This window comes from Emydura macquarii, unplaced genomic scaffold (genome assembly GCF_026122565.2).
Source record: "Emydura macquarii macquarii isolate MOO-44397 ecotype Brisbane River unplaced genomic scaffold, CSIRO-AGI_Emac_v2 contig_1230, whole genome shotgun sequence".
Classification (NCBI taxonomy): domain Eukaryota; kingdom Metazoa; phylum Chordata; order Testudines; family Chelidae; genus Emydura; species Emydura macquarii.
Window position 1 is genome coordinate 3468597 of NW_027131367.1, and position 19677 is coordinate 3488273.

Genomic DNA, 19677 nt, shown 5'->3' on the forward strand with positions numbered 1-19677 from the left:
AGGTAATCAGATACTGTATTTATGGGGGGCCGTAGAAGTACCAAAGACAAATTTCCGAGCACCAAATCTGACCTTGTTTGTTCATGAGATTTTTTCACTGTTGTGTTTGCCCCAGTGCAAACCCTGCATTTTAAGCTGCACCAGTGCAATTGCCCTGTTTACGCCCGTGCAGCACATCTACAGTAGGCGTTTGCACGGCTGTACCTACACTGATACAAAAATCCCTATGGTAGACAAGCCCTTAGCTTCAGGGTGTGTCAGTGGCTTCCTTTCCCTTCCCTCTAGGTTTACCTTCCGATGGCGGGTTCTGCCCAATACAATATTTATTTTGTCTGAGGTTTTTATCTTCTTCTGCTCCCTGTAGTTCTCCCTGTTTTTGCTCCACACACCCAGCAGTCTCAGTCTTTTCAGTCACACCTTTCCAAGTTGCCTCTCCATTGGATTAAGTATAAACCAGGGCCCATCTGGGGGTGTTTTAATGGGAGCAGATAGCCTCCTCCGTGATGCGTTTTAAGCTCTTTGATATTTCCCTGTAACTGCTAGTGGGTGGCACTGAGTCAATGGTGCAGTTTTAGGGTGGAGTGTGAAAGCTGTGGGTTTTAGGTTCATATGGAAGTGTAGGTGGTCATGGCAGAGACTACCAAAGATACCCCTGGATTCCTGGTGCCAAGGGCTAGCCATGCGACAATATTAGGATACTCCAGTGATCTGGTACTGCAGGTAACTTTCAACTGCTCCTGCATAAGTGACTTTAGAGTTTGCTAAAATGTTCTCCTTCCCTAAGTGAGCATGTTTACTGGTGGAGTTCTGTGGCACTGACACGTATATTGTAATTATTGTCCATCTGCTGTTGTCCTTTCGTTATTAGTGGACTCTTAAGGATGTTGGAAGGTAGGAGAGCAAAGGTACTTCTGGACAAGATTTGCAGTGCAGATTATTGCATACAGAGAGATCCTATTTTCCGTCAGTGAGAAGGTTTGCATCTGTTTTCCCAATAGCCTCTGTTCAACCAGGAAGGTGGACTGAGCCCATAGCATGAGTATGAAGCTTCTTGATGGTCGTCTGTGTCTGTGGACTGACTGTGTCGTGGATTTTTACGTTAACATCCCATGGGAGTCGGAATGTCTGGGTGTGTGTTTGAGTCTTTAGCACCAGAGAAGACGGGGGAATCTGATGCCTGTTTGTGTGATAGATGGTGATTTTAAGATCTTTGCCTTGATTGTGTGTGTGCACATGTGTTGCAGTATGCAGCTGTGTGAAGAAGCATCTCTTCGAGTGTGCAGCGGGCCTTTTCATGGGGATGCTGCTTCGTCTCACTACCTCCTGCAGTGCATTGCTGGAAGATCCAAGACTATGGTTTGTTTTAGGAAGCCGGGCGCACACACTCTTAAAAGCCGAAGTTGAGTTCCCTGTGGAATGATCTGCCAAGGGAGACAGAGAGCCCCCTAGAGCTTGGAAATTTTGGATCTAGGCTGGACAAAGTGCAGGAGAACATACTATAGGAAACAACCCAGTCGTGGCTGGGGGATAGATGAACCCTTCCCATTCTACAATTAAAGGAAACAAATCCTTCGAGGCACGTGCAGGTGTTATGGGTCTGGATGAAGACTAATAAGACTCCATTAGCGTTTGGAGTCTTCAGTCACTTGCATAGTTCATTGTAATTCCTGCGGATTATTTAATTGGTCAGAAGGGTGGGGGAGGGAGCAGAATTGGCCCGCCTTCTCACGCATGTTTGTGGTTTGCGGTCCTCTGTGCCGCCTTTCAAGTGCTGTGCAGCCCCAGATTTTGAACGTTTGAGTAGAACGCGCCAGAGCCCAAGGACTAACTTCCTGAAAAACACAAGCAAGAGCTACAGGGTTAAAAAAAAATAAAGAAACAAAACCCAGGCACCGGCTGTACATCAAAAAAAGCCACTCTAGGGATTTTAATCCCTGCTATCAGATCTGCATCATTCACTGGCTTTCCTTTCACACAGCTAGATAATGTTCTGTTTATCCTTGGGGACTGGAATGAAATCCTGTTAGCAAATGTGTTAGCATATGCCATTGGTTTGGCTAGAATTTTGGGCTGACCAGGTGTCTGGGCCTGTGTATTACTTGCTAGCGGTGTGCTGGCCTGCAGATGTTGCTTTAAAAAGAAGTGCAAGTGTCTGTGCAGGTCAGTTCGCTGAGGTGGGTAACAACAGTCAGGTACACCTCAGCCGTAGTGGTTGCTATGCTGACATCCATGAAGAACTGGCTGGTCAGACGGCGTCTGATCTCCTTGTTTCCTGCGTTCCTGTCGTTTTTCTGATCGCTAAAGTGTGCTGATTCTTTGGTGTTGAAAATTGAATTCCGACCGTGATTCTTGGCTGCTGTTGAGAATCTCCTGAGAATATTTTAAAGCGCCCTTCCTCCTTTTCCTGTTTTAGATGGCTAGAGGTGATTTGTAAAATGCCCCCCCCCCCCCTTTCCTCTGGTGACCTTGTGGATCAATTTGCATGAGCACTTTTATGCTAAGATCCTTAATTGGTGTTGCAAAGGCTTGCTTTACCAAGTGCAGTGCGACAGTTCAGCATTATCTTGCCTAGAAATGGCATGGGAATTAAATTACATTCAATCAAAACCATTTCTGATGACTTCTCACACTTGTTTGTCTGCCATTAAAATTCCGAGGTGGGGGAAGCCGGTGGGGGAAGGAGAATTAAGTGCATCTAAAATGTCAAATCTTCTTTAGTGCAAAGCGGCAACTGTTGCCTGTGTGAGGTTCAGGAATTTCTGCTCATGTAATTTCTTGGCTTCTCCTCGCCTGTTCAAACTAAATGTGAACTGAGAGGCTCTCAGTCTAAGTGGTCTTGATTATAGTGCTGGCCTTTGCTCATTTTGCCCTTTCACAGTCCTAGCTGGTGCTTGGGTTCTACTTACGTGCTTTCAAAATGTTGGCCAAAATAGAGCGCGACGCCCATTCATGTCCTGCCAGGAACACGGGGTTGGGAGGAGTCTCAAAGCTCTGGCTGAGCAGGAAACATGCTAGGAAATGAAAATGGGGCAAGTCTTTTGAAGGCGACTGGGAGCAGCCACTGACTATAGCAGCGACCTCATCCAAACCTGGGAATGAAAACAAAACTGAATATAGCCGTGCCTTCCTTCGGCAACAGGTGGAAGCTTCCTGGGGAGGAGGTCGGTCTTGTGCATGAGGGGTTGGAAATAGGGTGATTCTCTTTGAGATCCTGTAATTTGCACCCTTTACTGTACTTGTGGCTGTGGAAGGTCCCCACGTCACTGTTGTCCGTCCCATCCCCGTGTCCCGTCCTGTTCCATCCCGCCTCCCCTTCCCTCCCCCCGTTTAAGGGTGTCTGGACATTGTTGCTGTACCGGCTTATCAGTTTTAACCTGCACATTGCCTAACTCTGCTCAGAGCGGGGCTAAAGAGAAGAATGAGGGGGGATTTGATATCATCCTTAAACTACCTGAAAGGGGGCTCCAGGGAGGATGGAGCTAGGCTGTTCTCAGTGGTGGTAGATGAAAGAACAAGGAGCAACAGTCTCAAGTTGCAGTGGGGGAGGTCTAGTTTGGATATTAGGAAAAACATTTTCCCTAGGAGGGTGGTGAAGCACTGGAATAGGTTACGTAGGGAGGTGGTGGAATCTCCATCTTTAGAGGTTTTTAAGCTGCGGCTTGACAAAGCCCGGGCTGGGATGATTTAGCTGAGGTTAGTCCTGCTTTGAGCAGTGGGTTGGACTAGATGGCCTCCTGAGGTCCCTTCCAACTCTAATATTCTATGATATGATTCTAAATGGCATGGTGACTTTAATGCCGGCCTGGTACACTAGCACTTGTAGGAGGCTTTCCAGACTCCTGTCAGCCTTCCAGCTGCAGTGAAACCACAAATAACTAAAACCGAAACAGAACGCTGAGGGAGGCGTGACCTTCTCCAGGCTGCGGTTTGGTCAGTGTCTTTTGTGCTGAGGGTTTTTTTTTTTTTGTGAGTGGGGAAAATAGTTCCGAGTGTGAGCCTGCTCCTTTCTGAGCTGACCTCGAGTCCATTTGTCTTCCCCCCTCAGACAGAGTTGAAAATGGGGAGCCCTATCAGAGGAAGAAGGGTGCGGGAGCCAGCCACTCAGAAGTCCCAGCAGCACCCCAGACTTCTGGAGACAGCGCGTCGACCCCAGGAAGCAGCAGTTGGAGGCGAATATTGCTGCTCATTTTGGCTGTAACGATACATAACATTCCAGGTGAGCCCCTAATCTGCTTTCAGTTGCAATTTGCAGGACGGGTGTAGCTGTGTTGATGCCCGGATGTGAGAGAGACGAGGTGAGTGAGGTGATATCTTTTATTGGACCAACATCTGTTGGTGGAAGAGACAATCTGTCAAGCTTCACAGAACCTTCTTCAGCTTTGGCGAAGGCAACCAGAGTGTCTAAGCTAAATCAGCTGACCTCCTTCTGCCTAACAATCTGTCCCACCTTGTATTTAGCTTCAGTTGGATGAGAGGGAGAGAGTTGATTTCACCTCTTCAAGGATCTTGGAATAGCCTCTTTGTTTTTATTGCTGTTTCATTATTGCAGAGGGTGCCCATCACGGTAACATCTGGGAACCTTTCTGATGAAATCTACTACAGTTGGTCTTGTTTTTCTGTGTTCATGTTGTTCCGGGAAGGCTTGACTTCCCATCCTACATTAGGAAGTAGCAGTTTCAGGAGAATGGCTTGTGAATCTGCATGGTGTCCTAAATCCCCTTGGTCTCCCAGGACTACCAGCCCCAAGTGTTCAAAAATCATGTCAAGCCCCCCCAAAAATCATGAGTTAAAAATCATGAGATCTTAAAAATAATAAATGTTAGGCTTTTTATTTGTCGGCTAGTCTTTGGGCTGTTAGGAGTTGCATTTCAAACTTCTCTGCAACCATGAGGGACAGAAACTTTTTTTTTTTGGGTGTTAATTAGAAGAAAACTGAGATTCCCACAGAATCGCTTAAGTCCAGGAGCTGGGGCTTTAAGAAAAATAGATATTGCAGGACTGGCATTAAAATCTTGAGAGTTGACAACACTCAGTTGCTTTGCCATTCTTTGTCATGCTGGGGATAAGACAGGATAACCTGCTTTCCTTCGTGCTCTTTTTCCCCTCCCCTTTCTATCTCTCTTCCCTGTTAGCTGAGCCCTTCTTTCATTTAGGTATGCAACCTGTGTTATGGAGCGAGAGAAGGAAGCTGATCTGCATAGCTGTGATCTTTGGGAGACTGAAATGCTGGATTCTCTGAGTTCGCTTGAGGAAGTGTGATTCCAAAAGCGCGGTGATTGTATCACTCTGTAGCCGGGAAGCTGCTCCGGCGCACTAAAAGAAAGCGGCTCAAACACAAAAGACACTCTTCCCATCAGAACAGAGACTCAGGAAGTTGTTCTGTTGCACGTGCTTTTCATTTTAAGGGCGGCTTCGTGCTGCTGCGGCAGAACTTTCATTTTAAATTTCATTATTGGATGCGTCTCTGTTCTACTGACACTAGTGAAAAGACTCAGAATTACGTGGCTTTGATCACAGCTCCTGTACCCACTGCAAGGACAGCCAGGAGCCACACAGGAAGCTGGCAGTAGTGGCCGTGTGTGTGCGCGTGTGTGTGTGTGCGTGCGTGTGTGCATTCGGGCACAAGTGCACACTTTCTGCTCATGAATTTCAAAAAGCTGCCTTCTTTCCAGCCTTGCGTTTGCTTGCTTGCCTCTTTGCAATCAGTTGCCCCATTTCAGCTTGTAATAGGTTTCCACTGTCCTTCACTGCTCCTTCCTGCATCTTGGTGGAGGCTTAACTAGGCTTTCTGTTATCCCAAAGAGGGGGTGCAACAAAACCTCTGCTTCACTTTCCATTGGATGATCTCAGGTGCTTTGCTAACACCAGTTGGTTATGCAGCCCAGCACCACTCTGGCCTTGTTACCCGTTTTTCAGCAATTGTCAGCCGTGGTGGAGCTGTGTCAGTGCTAAGCTGCCAGTATAGAAAAGGTTCAGGTATTTTTACCATTCTGCTGTGAAAGCCTGTTCTAGAATACTGTCAATTCATTGAAACTGCTTGAAAGCTTATATATGCTGGGTTTCTCCCCTCAGCAGTGGCTGTATTCAGCCATTCCTATCGCACAAACGCTTCGTCTGCCTTTGATGTCAGGTTACACCTGACTGTAGAGATGCTGAGCTAGTGTCTCATTTTGGTTGTACCAGGGAAAAGTTCAGACTTGCGCCACCGAGTGGCCAGTGAGCAAGTAAAAGATTAACTGCGAATAAAACGTCACTTACGGCAACGCGAGGGTTGACGCGTTGAACAAGCAAAAGCCAAGGACCTCTGAGTTAAAGTTTTCCCACCAGCCATTTGTGCGCTGTACCTCATTGCTAAGCCCTGGCTACTGTGACATACTGCACAGCGAGTTTTTATTTCACAGTGTGAGTAAACTAGAAGGTGGATGAAGGCTCTTAGTAAATCCAGCATGTTGAGCCTGTTGGTCTGGGATTGGAATACAGGAATTGCTGCGCGGGTCAGTGCAATAGTCCATCTAGCCCAGTGGTTTGTCAGCTCTTTTAGAGGGAGATGTAAGAAAGTCAGCAGTGGGCAGTTATTGGAATGGTTTCTCCCAGTGCCCAATGGTAAGAGATTGGCTTATGCCTCTGTGCCTCGTGCATTGATCTATAAATGGGTTGGGGCCCATTGTCCATTCAAAAACTCCTGGGTTTGGATTTTTCAATGCTTACTCTGCTAATTCCGGAAACGCTAATTACCCGATTAGCCTTTTTTTTTTTTTTTTTTTAAGTTCTGTTAAAATCTTCACCTGGATGATCCCTTGTGGCAGTGAGTCCCACCGGCCAATTATGCATTGTGTGAAAACACGTTTCCTTTCGTTATCTGTTTCGAATTTGCTGCCTCTCATTGCACGCCCCCTTGCTCTTGTCTGAGCAAAGAGGGTGAACAGCAGGTCCTGACATACCTTCTTTGCAGGAGTCATTACTTTGCATACATTTATCATGCCCTCTCTGATTCACCTCTTTTTCCAAGGCAACTAGCCCCGTTCATTCATGGGTTTGCCTTAGTCAATAATGATTCTATGACTGATTAAAATATTGTTGATGGGACTCTGTGGCTGAAAGTACTGGAGACATGGTGCAAAGGGCCTGGTGGGGGTGTGTGTCCGTCCAGGTATAGATAGATGAAAAATCAAAGGGGTGGGGGTTCCCTCCAGGAACCTGTGTTCAAGTGCTGCTCTATTGTCCTCTACCTGGACAGCTTGAAGGAGAATAAGGTTATTGAGGCTTAGCCGGGCCCAGCTCCTTCTTTGATATATAGACTGAAATAACTGCATGTGCTGGAGAACAGAGCGTGGCAGTGGGAGCGGGAATTTCTTTGCACGTTGGGAGCTTTAGGTGGAAGGTGCCACTGTAAATGTCATAGAATCATAGGGTTGGAAGGGACCTCAGGAGGTATCTAGTCCAACCCCCTGCTCAAAGCAGGACTAACCTCAGCTAAATCATCCCAGCCAGGCCTTTGTCAAGCCGCAGTTTAAAAACCTCTAAAGATGGAGATTCCACCACCTCCCTAGGTAACCCATTCCAGTGCTTCACCACCCTCCTAGTAACAAACTTTTTCCTAATACTCATGTGTCTTCAAGATGAGTTATGTGTAACTTTCTCTGTATGCAAGCAAATCTTGATTGTCCTAATTGGGGAGATCAATCTACTCATGATTCCTTGAGTGGCTTTTCTCTGTCTTTCTCATGAAATTTGTAGTTTGTGATTAAAAAAATCCATTTTCGCCTTCCCAGGTTTTTAATTCAGCTTCTTCCGATCTGGAACATGTCGTACTTTATAAACCCAGGTGCTGAGTTGTAACAACAACTTGAAATCTGTGCGTAAAACTATAAAATTACAGCATAGGAAAACGATTTGTCTTAATTATTAGAATTCTCTAACTAATGAACGACAGACAGTGCTTTCAGAGATCCAAAATAAAATCTGTGGGATTTTAATTGTGTAGGAATTTGCAAAAAACAAAACAAATGTTTTTTAAATAAAAAAGCATTTGCTTTTTCTTGGAGATGAAACTGATTTTAATCCCTTTTAATTAAAGCAGCTGAGTAGCAGAACTTCAGTATGGACTTTTCCACCATCTGGGAGAACCAGGGGACATGAAGTGACATATCCGATACTGCATAATCTTGAGGATTTTTTTCACTCTGCCAAAGGCAATTTGACTCCCCCAAATTAGATTTTTCTTTTTTGTTGAAATTTATTATTTGGATTGTCGTACTTTGCCTAGGAGCTGCAATGCTACACTTGATTGTGGTCGCTGCTGTGCAGATGCAGACCCAAACGACTGTCCCTGCCCCAAAATTTATAGTTTAAGTACGAGCTTCTACCAAATTTGAGATCACTGGGAAGGCTGACGTTTTTGGAAAGAAAAATCACTGGTTTAAAGCAAAAAAGTCTCCATCTGGGTTGTTTGCAACCCCACCTGAAAGGGGAACTGACTCTCATTAAAACAAATAATAATCAACAGTTGTGCTAATTGCCGTGTTGAGTGCTCAAAAACAGCATGAAGATAAGGCGGTCGCTGCTTTAAAGGTGAGCATAGTTTTATAGAGCCCAAAAGAAAAAGGTCACTGGCGTTTGAGCTGAAAACAGCGTAATTGGATTTTCTCTCTCAGCCGAAGCTGTCGGGAAGCACAAATAGGGGGCCTGCATGCATTTGTCTCTTGCTGTCCTGCGCCGTGTCAGCTAGGGAGATGGGGATTATTTCTACTGTCACTGAAGAAGCAAACCTTTGTAAAGGAGTGAACGAAGTGTCATCCAAAGCAATAGGTTAATGACGATAATCATGCCGTTGCTGGAGCGCACTCTTGGAAGCATTTTTTTGTTCCCACCCAGCACAAAGCCCTCCTTGGACAATTATTGAGACTCAGAAATTCTCTGTTACTTCTTAAAGGTCACAGGACGAAAGTGTAACATTTAGAGTGGTGTGGGAGCGCAGCGCCCTGCGAGTGCATCTGTTACAGCTCAGCAAGTGAGTTCTGTTTCTCTTGTGCTGTGTGGCTCCCTGGCTGACAAATAAGGTCTTCTCCATGGCTCCTTTTCCTGAGGCCAGACCGGGATACAGATCGCTCAAGCCAAATTGGATGCAGCCCCTGAGGGATTTCACGAGCATCCCGTGACAGTCTGGCAAAGCATGTGAGGTGGAAATCGCCTTGTTGTTGGGGCAGAAGTTTAATGGGTTTCAGCAGTGGGGCAGTGTTTATATTTCGAGTTCACTTTCCATCCACTTTCTTTGCTGGTTGACCTGTATGTTTCATTAGCACTGGAGGCATAGCCAGGCCAGCCTTTTCCACAGGTGGGGTGAATAATAGTAACATCTGTCTAGTGCTGGCCGTTGGTATCGAAGCCCCTTCCAAGCGTTGTTATTTCCATGTTACGGCCAGGGAAACTGAGGCACGGAGCGGGGAAGTGACTCGCCCAAAGTCTGTGTTGGCTGTGGGGATAGAAACCACATCTCCTGACTCCTAGTCCAGAGCCCTAGTCACTGGGCCCATGCATCCGTGGCAGCTTCCCGGGATGCCCTGTGATGCACTAACACAGGGAATCTCTAAGGTTGGTAACTCACAGGCCAGTTGCAGACTCCCCCGACGATGGGGTTTTTACTTATCTGACCTGTTTCCAAAGGGCATCCCTGTTTTATTGTTTGGCTGTGTGGCCCTTTGGGGTCTCACCACTTACTATGGAGTTTGTGTAACATCTCCTCTGGACTGTTGCCATGGATTCTGGGGGCTGTGTAGAGACTAGAGTTGCCAGCCGCAGATGAGAGAGTAGGAAGGAGGGGAAGTCTTTCTTAGAGGTGAAGATAAGGTTTTGAGGAGACAAGATGAACTGGTGCGATTAGGGAGAAGGGTGGTAGAGCACTACCTTGCCCATCGCCATCGTATCTGACCCACCTGTGTCTCGTCCTGGAACAGGGATTTGCCCAAGATGCAGACTAATGTCATGGCATTTGAAAGGAAACTTAAAAAAAGGGCTAAAAATCAGTGTCAGTGAAGTTCTTTTGTCTTCCCTGCAAAGCATCGTGCTGTCCTTGCAGTCGCCAGCAGTGCCTTGTGTCACATCTCTGGCAAATTAAATCTGATGAGGTTTCTTTCTGCCGCACGGGATTTGTAAACACTGTGAAGTTCTCCCTTAATTATAATCCTAGGAGTGGAAAGCCTGACATAATTAGTGCACGCTCCTGCAGCGCGGTGTGGCTTTGCTTAGTGTAGCGTGTTGCAATGAGCGCGCCGGTGCGGAAGCTGCCGTGGTGGGTTGTTGGATTGAGCTGCCGTGTTTTTGTTTGGATTCATTGCAAACTGAGATGTTGCGGATGGGGTGAACATGCACCGAAAAGATCCTTGCTGAACTCCTGCATGCAGGAGCCTGGTACTACCACCTGTTATCACAGTTCTGGTCCATGAAATTGTGTCATGCCATCTATCTCAGTGTGAACATAGCTGTGTCACATTGGTTTGGTAGTAGCCAATTTTTTTAGTGTCAATTGGTGATGTTGCTTATGTCGAGTCTTTCATCGAAGGATCTCAGAGCACCTTGCAGGGGCGTCTCAACTTCTCTGTTAGGTGAATATTCCCCTTGTTTAGCTGAGACACAGTGTGCTGGAAGAGCCAAGCCTGGGACCCTGCAGTCCTGGCCCCTGGGGCGAGACTTGTCACTGCATTGCATGTTGGGTACTGCTTTATACCTGTGCTAAGTGGGCACTTACACAGCGGTATAGGTAGAGAATTTGGGTTTGATGCCAGATTTACGTCCACACTGCAGTCACTCTGCATGGGTGTATGGGCTACCCAAGGGGCAGAGCCCCCAGTATCTTGCATTTACTGTTTCAAAGCACTTGCTTCTGTTCAATAATGGCTTAATTGTCTCATTGAATCTATCTTTGATTCCCTGTTCTTTATGGAGAACGTTGTCCTGGAAAATCCATGGGCTTGTCTCCCTGCTTCCTACTTCCTCACAGGTGTCAGTGTAGTGGCAGCAGGGCTAGCTGGTCAACGATTTATAAAGCGGAAGGTTTTCAGAAGCTTTGCCGAGATCACCTGAAAAAAAAAAAAAAGCCGTACGCAGTAAATATGCCTCTAACCTAATGGTACCTTGGGTGGATTGCCTTGCTGGAATGGGTGGTACAACATCCGTGTAGCTTACTGAAAACATACTGTAGAGCACCATCAGGACACCTGCCTTACGGCTCAGAGAGATGCTGTATTTGGCCTTGAGGGAAAAGGGCATAGGATCAGAGCACCTGTACGGTCCAATTGCAAGGTCTGGATTCCAGCGCTGGAGACTTGTCTTCTAGTCCCAACTCTGCCTCTGTCTCCCCACTTCCCTTCTCTGTCCTGTCTGCTTCCAATGCGTGCATACAGTGCCTGGTGCACTGAGGACCCGATCTTAGTTAGAGCCTCAAGCTGCTGTCGTAATACACAGAAGCAGAGTTGCATGCAGGTCTCAGTCTTAGTGTGAGGGAGTCTAGGCTAGCATGATCTGCACATAAGAGGAGGGTAGGAAGGAAAGCTGCTAAAAGGAGAATATTAGGAGGTTTAAGTCAATGAAACCTCTCTCACACACACTCCCAGCTACTAGACCTGACCCCTTCCTGGAGACCCTCAGGATGTAGTTTACACTAACTCAGACTCCCAATGTGTAATTTACCTGCTTTACACATCACCCCCTAAATTCTGCCCAGTCCCTCCCTCTGGTGGGTTAATTTCCATGTAACTGCACATGCTGTTTCTGGGAAGCTGCCACTTTTCATTAGCTCAGTGCCAGAAATGCCTGCGTATTAATGAAGGTGACACCTCGCTCCTCTGGAAGAGCGTCAGGCTAGCATGAGTGACAGGCAGCCTAGCCTGCTGGTGGTTTGGTTCAGGTGACTAACCAAAGCTTAGCCAATATGCGGGGATCTCGCCCTCACTCCTACCCAGCCAGCTCTCTCTGATCACTCCCCCACGTCCCCACTTGCAACCCACCTCCTCCAACAGCTTCTCCTTCCTCCCTGGAAAGAAGTGTTCGTGGGTTGTGTGAAGGCTGAGGCCAGGAGAGTCTCTGCCTCTTACCAGATCCTCTTGCTGTAATAGTTTTCAGTTATACTCGTTGACAGTAATGCTTAGCGCTTAAACACACTCTTGCACCTGAGAATCTGGCAACTGCTCAGGAAGGAGACCCGTGGCCCTGGCCCTCCCAGGGAGGCAAGTAAGCGTTGCAATCTCCATTTTGCAGATGGGGCAATCAAGACATTTACTAGATTGCAGGCTCCTGGGGACAGGGACTTTCTGGTGTGGAACCAAATGTGTCATTAGCGCTTCAATGAGCATTTTGCCAAAGTTCACGCAGAGCTGGGATTAGGACCCACGTCTCCTGATTCACAATCTTGTGCTCTAGCTACTAGGCCACACTCCTTCCTAATAATTCCCCCGGTGACGCAGGGTTTTTATTTACTTCGAGCCCCATTCAGGGGTGAGTGCCTTTCAGTTTTGGCGAAGGAACCTGTCTTTCATTTCGGGCAAATCTGCTGGAGTCTGACAAATGTGTGGGAAAGATAATTGAGTAGAGAAACCTGCTTCTTGAGTGTGTTTTGTGTTGATCGGCTTCAGCAGGCTAACGCAAGGTTCGTTAATTTGTTCCTAAGCTTTATGGCAACATAAAGAATAAATTGGTGAGGACAGGAGATGCCAAACAGCGGAGTAGTTCCTGCTAATTAATATTCATATATGCCGTGTTCAGTGGAACATTAATTATGTATTTAATCAGGCCCTGTTTATTCTGGTTCATCTTTGTACCTTGGGTGCTTGTTATGATGAGGAATTGAAAATAATTAAAGTGTTACGGATGTGCTGGGAAAAAAAAAACAATTAGTGAGGTGTACATTTAAAGTCTCTGTGCTGCTCCCTTCCCTCTGATCTGCTTAAAGAGAGGGAGGGAATGACACATGGCAAAAGTTTGGGATGCTTTCTCAGGCGTTTTGTAAGCCCCGTTTGGTCCTGTTGGCTCCGGACAGTGATTTGCTGCAGTACCAGAGAGGTAGCTTGGTCCAGTGGTTTGGACACTAGCCTTGTGAGATCGGAGTTCAGTTCCCTGCTCTGCCACAGCCTGGTTGTGGCACTTTGGGCAAGTCCTTTAGCTTTTGTCCCCCATCTATGAAATCTTCCTTGCAGGAGGTCTGAGGGTAAACACATTAAAGATTAAAAAAACCCAAAACAAAAAAAACTCCAAGAGTCCTGTAGCACTTTAAAGACTAACAAATTTAATTTCTGCAAATTTAATTTGCAATTTAATTTGTTAGTCTTTAAAGTGCTACAGGACTCTCCTTGTTTTTGCTGTATACAGACTAACCCGGCTACCCCTCTGGAACTTTTCATGTTAAAGATTGTGAGGTGCTCAGATATTACGGTAATGGGGGCTGTGTATGTCCCTAGGATAGACTGACGGATACATGACAGAGGCCTTCACCTTGCTGTGGGCGCAGTTCTGGTGATTTCACAAGTTCGTAGGGGCAGGGTCCCGTCTAGCTACTCAGACAAGTCACCACAGTCCATCTGCTCTTAGACAATGTGTGTTTTGTCTCCAGTGCACTGGTGACAGTCACAGGTAGGACGTGTTTGCTGACTACCCCTCTCTTCTTTCTCTCCCCGGGTGCCAGTTTCTTTTGTTTAATCCATTAACAAACCCTCTTTCCCCCCGGGACAGCTGCATGCAATTCAAAGGTTGAAGTATTCCTGATCAGTAAATGGGTTTGTTTTTATCCCCTGCTACATTTGCACTTGCCAGACAGGCAGACCCCAAGACCACTTCGCTGTAGGCTTCTGAATTCTTCCTGTCCGGGTTTAGTGCTGCAAAAGACCTCTGCTAGTAAGAAAAATGGCTGCTGAAATGGTGAAGGGAGATACAGTGGGGACTCGAAGCAGAAAAGAAGTTTCCCAAGCAACAGAGATGCCCCGACATCCCAGAGTGTGCTGGCAGACAGGCTCCTCTTTGCCAGTGTATATGTGTGAAATTGACACCCTGTCTACATTGCTGCTATCGCTAGGGCAGGGGTACCCAGCCACAACGCCGCTCAAAGCAGTGGTGTAGACGGGACCTTAGTCGTGTTCCGTAATCAGTCTCAGACCTTGGGCAATCTGTAGCTTTATCCTGGTGACAGGGAAGCTGTTCAGAAGTTACAACCTTGAACTATCTCGTAACTGATCAGGGAAGCTCTTTGTGATACTGGGATCTCTAACTGAGATAGTTTTGGGTACGCTGGAACACAAGAGGTTTGTGTCCGTCTTTTGTAGTGTAGTGTGTGGCTGCAGGGCAGTGTGGCAGGCATCGCTTTGTAGGGACCAGCAGATATGTTGATACCTGCCTCACATCATTAGGTGCTTTGGGAAGATGCTTTGACACTTCTTTCAAATTCCCAAATTCTTCTCAAGCTGTTGGGAATTTTTCTCCACTAATTCTGCCATGTGCAAGTATGTCTCTCTCTCATCCTCCACCGTTTTGATCTTGGTTAAAGCAGTGGGCTTCATCTGCCAGTGACTTTGGAGAGTGTCCCGTTGCTTAGAAACAGGAGGTGATGTTTTGCAACCAAGATAATGTCACCAAGGAAACCAAGCCATGAATTTCCTTTTTTTTTAAAAAATTTGTTTGCTGCCCCATGGACTTGAACACTGGGTGAAAGATCTTTTCTCTGACAGCTGTGGGAAAACAGTGGCTTTGGAGTAACGCTAGCACAGGGCAAAGTAGAGGAGATACACAGGCTTTACCCAGGTGTTGAGCTAAGAATCTGTTTTGTAGGTGTGGAGGACGGTTCCAAATATTTTCCCTGCCCTCTTGGCAATAAAGATCTCACTTCTCTTTCTGAATGCTGTCCTTACTTTGATTTCCACCACAAGTGTCAAAGTCGAGTGGAGGTGTATGGAGAAAAGCAAACTGGACATGGGTAGCCAAAAAAGCCCAACAAAGGCATCATGTGCAGAGCAGGGAGGTAACACACTGTCTCTGGCTCTGATTTGACTACATCGGAAATTTTGTATACTGATCTGGAACCTCCAATACTGGGGATATGGAAAAAGTGGAGTCACTTCTATGAAGAGCAGCAAAAATGCCCCGGGGGGCATATGGCAACGTAACTCACAAGGGAAGATGAAATGAGCTAAATATGTGTCAAGTGTTCCCATGGCTATGGAGCCCTGGAAAGTGTGAACGCCATGCAGGGGAAATAATGGTGGTTATGGCAAAAGTGGGGCATGGTCATCATGGGCATCTATGGGAAGAGATTTACCACATGGAAATTTTAGACAGGAAAAGCTTCCCAGCAGTGATATTGAGGAAGCTTAATTGCTGGGGCCCTTTAAAATGAGATTGAACCATAGATGAGTGAATGCGCTGTAGGGATCAATCCTGCATCAGCCCCCGGGGGGGTACAATAGCTTGTGTCTGATATGCCTCTTCCATCCCTCTTCAGTTGAGAGGGGCTATCCTCTCCTCAGAGCAGCTAGGCTTCTTACGTGAATAGGTCTTTCCTGTCTGTAACGACAATCTTAGCTCTCTCTGCAAATAGATGAGGCGCTTTGCTTTACCATTCTTAATGCTTTTTCTTTGCAAGGGGCTGGGGGTGGTAGTTTACGCACAGGCAATTTCTTTCAAACTTCGTTATTCTTAACGTCCTCTCCTCCCTGACCCCTCATCCTGCAATAAAAGTCCTTGGGGGGGATGGTGCAAATAGCTTTTGTGAGCAAAGTGCTGTGCGAGCCAAGGAAATGTAACATCTGTGTGGTGTTGTTATAGCAATGAAACGCACAGATTGATGTGCTGTAACCAAGACTAACAGCCAGCGCACGCACCAGCAGCGAGTACAACAGCTGGCGCATGGAGGTGGAAAAGTGCGTTGTCTCCTACTTCAGCTGCCGAGCCTGGCCCAGATAAAGGCCAAATCTAAGTGTGTGTGTGTGTGTGTGTGGAGAGGGGGGGGAGATGGCGCACTCGGGAGTTCCTCTCTCTCTGCCCCCAAGAACTCACAGCTCAGCATCCTCAACCCTCAGACAAATCGGACCGGGGGAGGGCTCTCCTTTGGACACCCCTTTCTCCCTGGAATCCTGGAGTTGCGTGGGCATAAGGGAAGGATTTAGCCCCCCAAAGGCTAGATTCTGCCTTGTCCCAAAAGAACAAGTATTGGGGGATGCCATGGGCAAGGAACGGCCGAGGAATCCTCCCCTCCCCTGCACCCTTGCACTGTCAGCCTAAGGTCCTGCGTGGAGGGAGCCCCAGAATCACTTCCAGCCTTCTCCCCTGCGAGTGCACAGCACCTCCCATGGAGCATTCAGGGCTCCCTCACCAGTATGTACACCCATAAAGGGCATGTGTGTGTAAGCTAGTACGCTCCCCCTCTTCTCTAGGGACCACTGGAGAGGTGTGGCTTCAGGGGCCTGAATCTTTAAAGGTGCAGTTGAGCCCCGTTTTAACTGAGTGCCAAGGCAAGAGAATAGGATTTCCATGCGTTAGTGCATGCTTTCTGTTTCTCCTACATTTCCCCTTCTTTCCCCTCTTCTTTTTGCACTTGCACGTGGATTTTAATGAGGTATTGCAACTTTTTTCCTTTTGGAATGTAACGTCCACATCATTTTTGGAAGCAGAAGATGCTGCTATTCTTTCTTTCTTTCTTTCTTACAGAAGGGTGCAGGTGGGGGAGTGGAAGGGGAGGAAAATGAATCGTAAAGTAAACTAAATGTGAACGTGATTTGAAAGACGTCTGGCTATGACATTGGCATGAAAGGAAAACACAGCTTGGCACAAACCCCATACCAGAGAACATGAAACCTGGATGGATGGATGGATGCCTTTGTAGTCCCGGTTTTGGCATATGCCTTAAAATGACACAGACCCATCCTGCTGAGGTGCCTGCCAGGACATGGCAGCCATTTGTTGTGTTCTTGATGAATTCCTACATTTAACGGCGTTAATCTCGTTTTATGAGCCGCTCATCAAGGTGAGGAGAGAACGTGTTTTGGTTTTGATAAGCTAGGGCCTTATTCATATTTTATGCGAAGACACCTTCGTGCTGTGAGCGAAGCAAAGAAGCCACGATGTAACTGAGTATCAGGAGCTTAACCTTTAGAGGTGTTATCAGTTAGCTTGCATTCCAGGCGTAAATAAGTGAAAGGGGATCGATCTATCAGAGTAAATAGGGGAAGGTGAGAGAAATCAAGGGTGGGTTCAACATAAGAATCTCATTTCTCCCTGGCCTGTTGCAGAGCTCTTTTGTAATACATGGAGAATGATTCTCTCCATCCCCCATCATTATGCCTATCAGCACGTCTTCCATCAAAAATAAATTGCTCTCTATGCGTAATATCTATTTGGATATTGCAAGAAAAATTATCCAGAATATAGGTTTCTGGTTGCAAAGGAAACACGTGTTTGCTCTTGGGTGGCCTGCGTGAAATGAACCAAGGGTTTCATTCCAGTTCCTAGTGGCCAGGAATTAGTGGTACTGGCTTAATTTAAAGAATTGCAGTCAGACATCACATTAAGTCACTAAAATAAGTGCCAGATGGTAAGAAAACATAGGCTGCTTAAAATATAGAAGAGATTTTTTGCTGCCATGGCTGTCATTCATCCTAGGCAGATATGGCCAAACGGCGCCAAGTTTGTACATGGAAAGTTTCACTGGTGAGTCCTTCAAAAGGGGCTATGCCAGACTTTTATGAGACCAACACAAGAATCCAGAGATCCAGATGTATCATTTTCTGCAATGGAACAGGCACTCGGGAATAATGGTGATCAGGCTCAGTATGAGAACCTAAACAGAACAGAGACTGTGTGATGCAGAAGGTGAATCTGTAACAGGAATTTGCAGATGGTTGCCACCAAATTGGAAGGTATATTCTCTATTGTAGAGTCATGGCTTTTTGGAGGGTCTGATCACATACTCATTGTTTTGTCATTTGCAAAAGTTGATTGAATTCATTCTTCTGGGAGATGCTCTCGCTCCTGCACTTGTCCTCTTGATATTAAGGCTGGAGTGAGGTATATGAAATCACGTCTCCACTAGGAGGGAAAATGATTATTTGTATGAATGCGTCTCAAAAATCCATCGAGTGTCTGTAGTATTAGTTTTGGATGATAGATTTCTTTGTTGCGCTATTGATATTGAGGATATTATGGTGATTGTCACATTTAATATGCACTATGGTACCTATTGAGTTTTGGCAAAAGGTGTGAAAACGTGAGCCATTAAGCTTTGCTGATTTACTGTGCTCTGGATCAATAAACATCTCCCTTTGCTGTCTCTCTCTCCCTCTGAATGTAAAGTACATTTCATTCCAGTGTTGGTTCTGTTTGCTGCCTTCATGCTAATGAATTTTTCTTAAGTATGTTTGACGAAGTGCGTTTCTGCCCACGAAAGCTTATGCCCAAATAAATTTGTTAGTCTTTAAGGTGCTACGGGACTCTCATTGTGAATGTAATATTGGGCTCCCCTTGCTAATAAGGGGAAATACTTCTCTTGACGTAAACCGCCCAGCATTGTTTCTGACAGTGCGAAACCAGACCTGAAACTAGTGACTTCCACCAGCAAAGGTTGCTTGGAAATGAAGGTTGAGAAAACGCGTTCGGTCTGCAGGAGCTGATGGCAGGAGGCATGGTGTAGCAGATAGAGCATGGGACCGAGGCTCAAGAGACCTGGCTTGCTTCCCACTTCTGCCCTAGATTCCCTGTGTGACTATGGATAAGTTGTGGAGTCTGTCTCTGTTTCCCATCTGCAGAATGGGGATAGTGGGGTACTACCTCAGAGGGGTGTTGTAAGGATAAAAATTCATTAACGATTGCAAAATGCTCCAGTACTATACAGAGGGAGAGAGTGAAGTCAAGTTTAGCCCGTACACTAAGTAAAGTGATTTTACCTACAGTTTTTACATTGCATACGGGTTGATGGAAATGTTTAATAAGGTGGTGACTCATTTCTGACTAAACAGGGAAAGCGAGCGAGCTCTGAAAGGCGTTGTGTTAAACCCCCGTTAATATAAACCGTACATTAATTGTGAATCTATCAGCCCATGTTTAGCCAGCTGCACGTGTTCAACAGCCTGATGAAGTAAAACAATGACTTGTTACCAGACGTGTGTTTGCTTCAAGTTACTATCCCTCTGTGAAAAAGCAGTGTCAGTGGAAGGAAATCTAATGCCCAGGTCCTGGGTGACAGAAATGAAGTATTCAGGTGAAATTTAATCAATGACAGGTGCTATATGCACAACAGAACATGATGGTTTTCTGGATGCTTCTCATTCAGATCTTTCCACCTTTTCTTTAATCTCCCATTTCCTACCAATCTGAATTTCCTGCCTGTCTGAATTTCCTTGGAAAGATGAGAAGCCAAGTTAAGAAGTTCCAGAGGGGTTAACCGTGTTAGTCTGTATACAGCAGAAACAGTGAGAGTCCTGTAGCACCTTAAAGACTAACAAATTTCTGCGGGCATATGCTTTCGTGGGCTGCAACCCACTTCGTCAGAAGCATGGGTTGCAAGGAGTCTTCTCCTCGCCCTCACCCTTCCATGAGCACATTTGCACCCTGCACAGGGGCCTGGCTCCCTGTGTTCTTGTGCCCGGGCATGACGCCCCATGCCTGCCAGCCACTCCAAACAGGTCAGGAAAGAGGTGGGGCTGTGAC

General features: G+C 46.4%; 1 protein-coding gene across 2 annotated transcripts in view; it reads left to right on the forward strand.

Moving 5' to 3' along the window:
- Window positions 1–19677, forward strand: part of SLC39A11 (solute carrier family 39 member 11) — a 221063-nt gene that overhangs the window by 109714 nt on the left and 91672 nt on the right. For both annotated transcript variants that reach the window (XM_067547295.1, XM_067547296.1), the window contains exon 6: window positions 4046–4216. In XM_067547295.1, the coding sequence (XP_067403396.1) occupies window positions 4046–4216 (171 nt within the window). The remainder of the gene's footprint in view (window positions 1–4045; window positions 4217–19677) is intronic.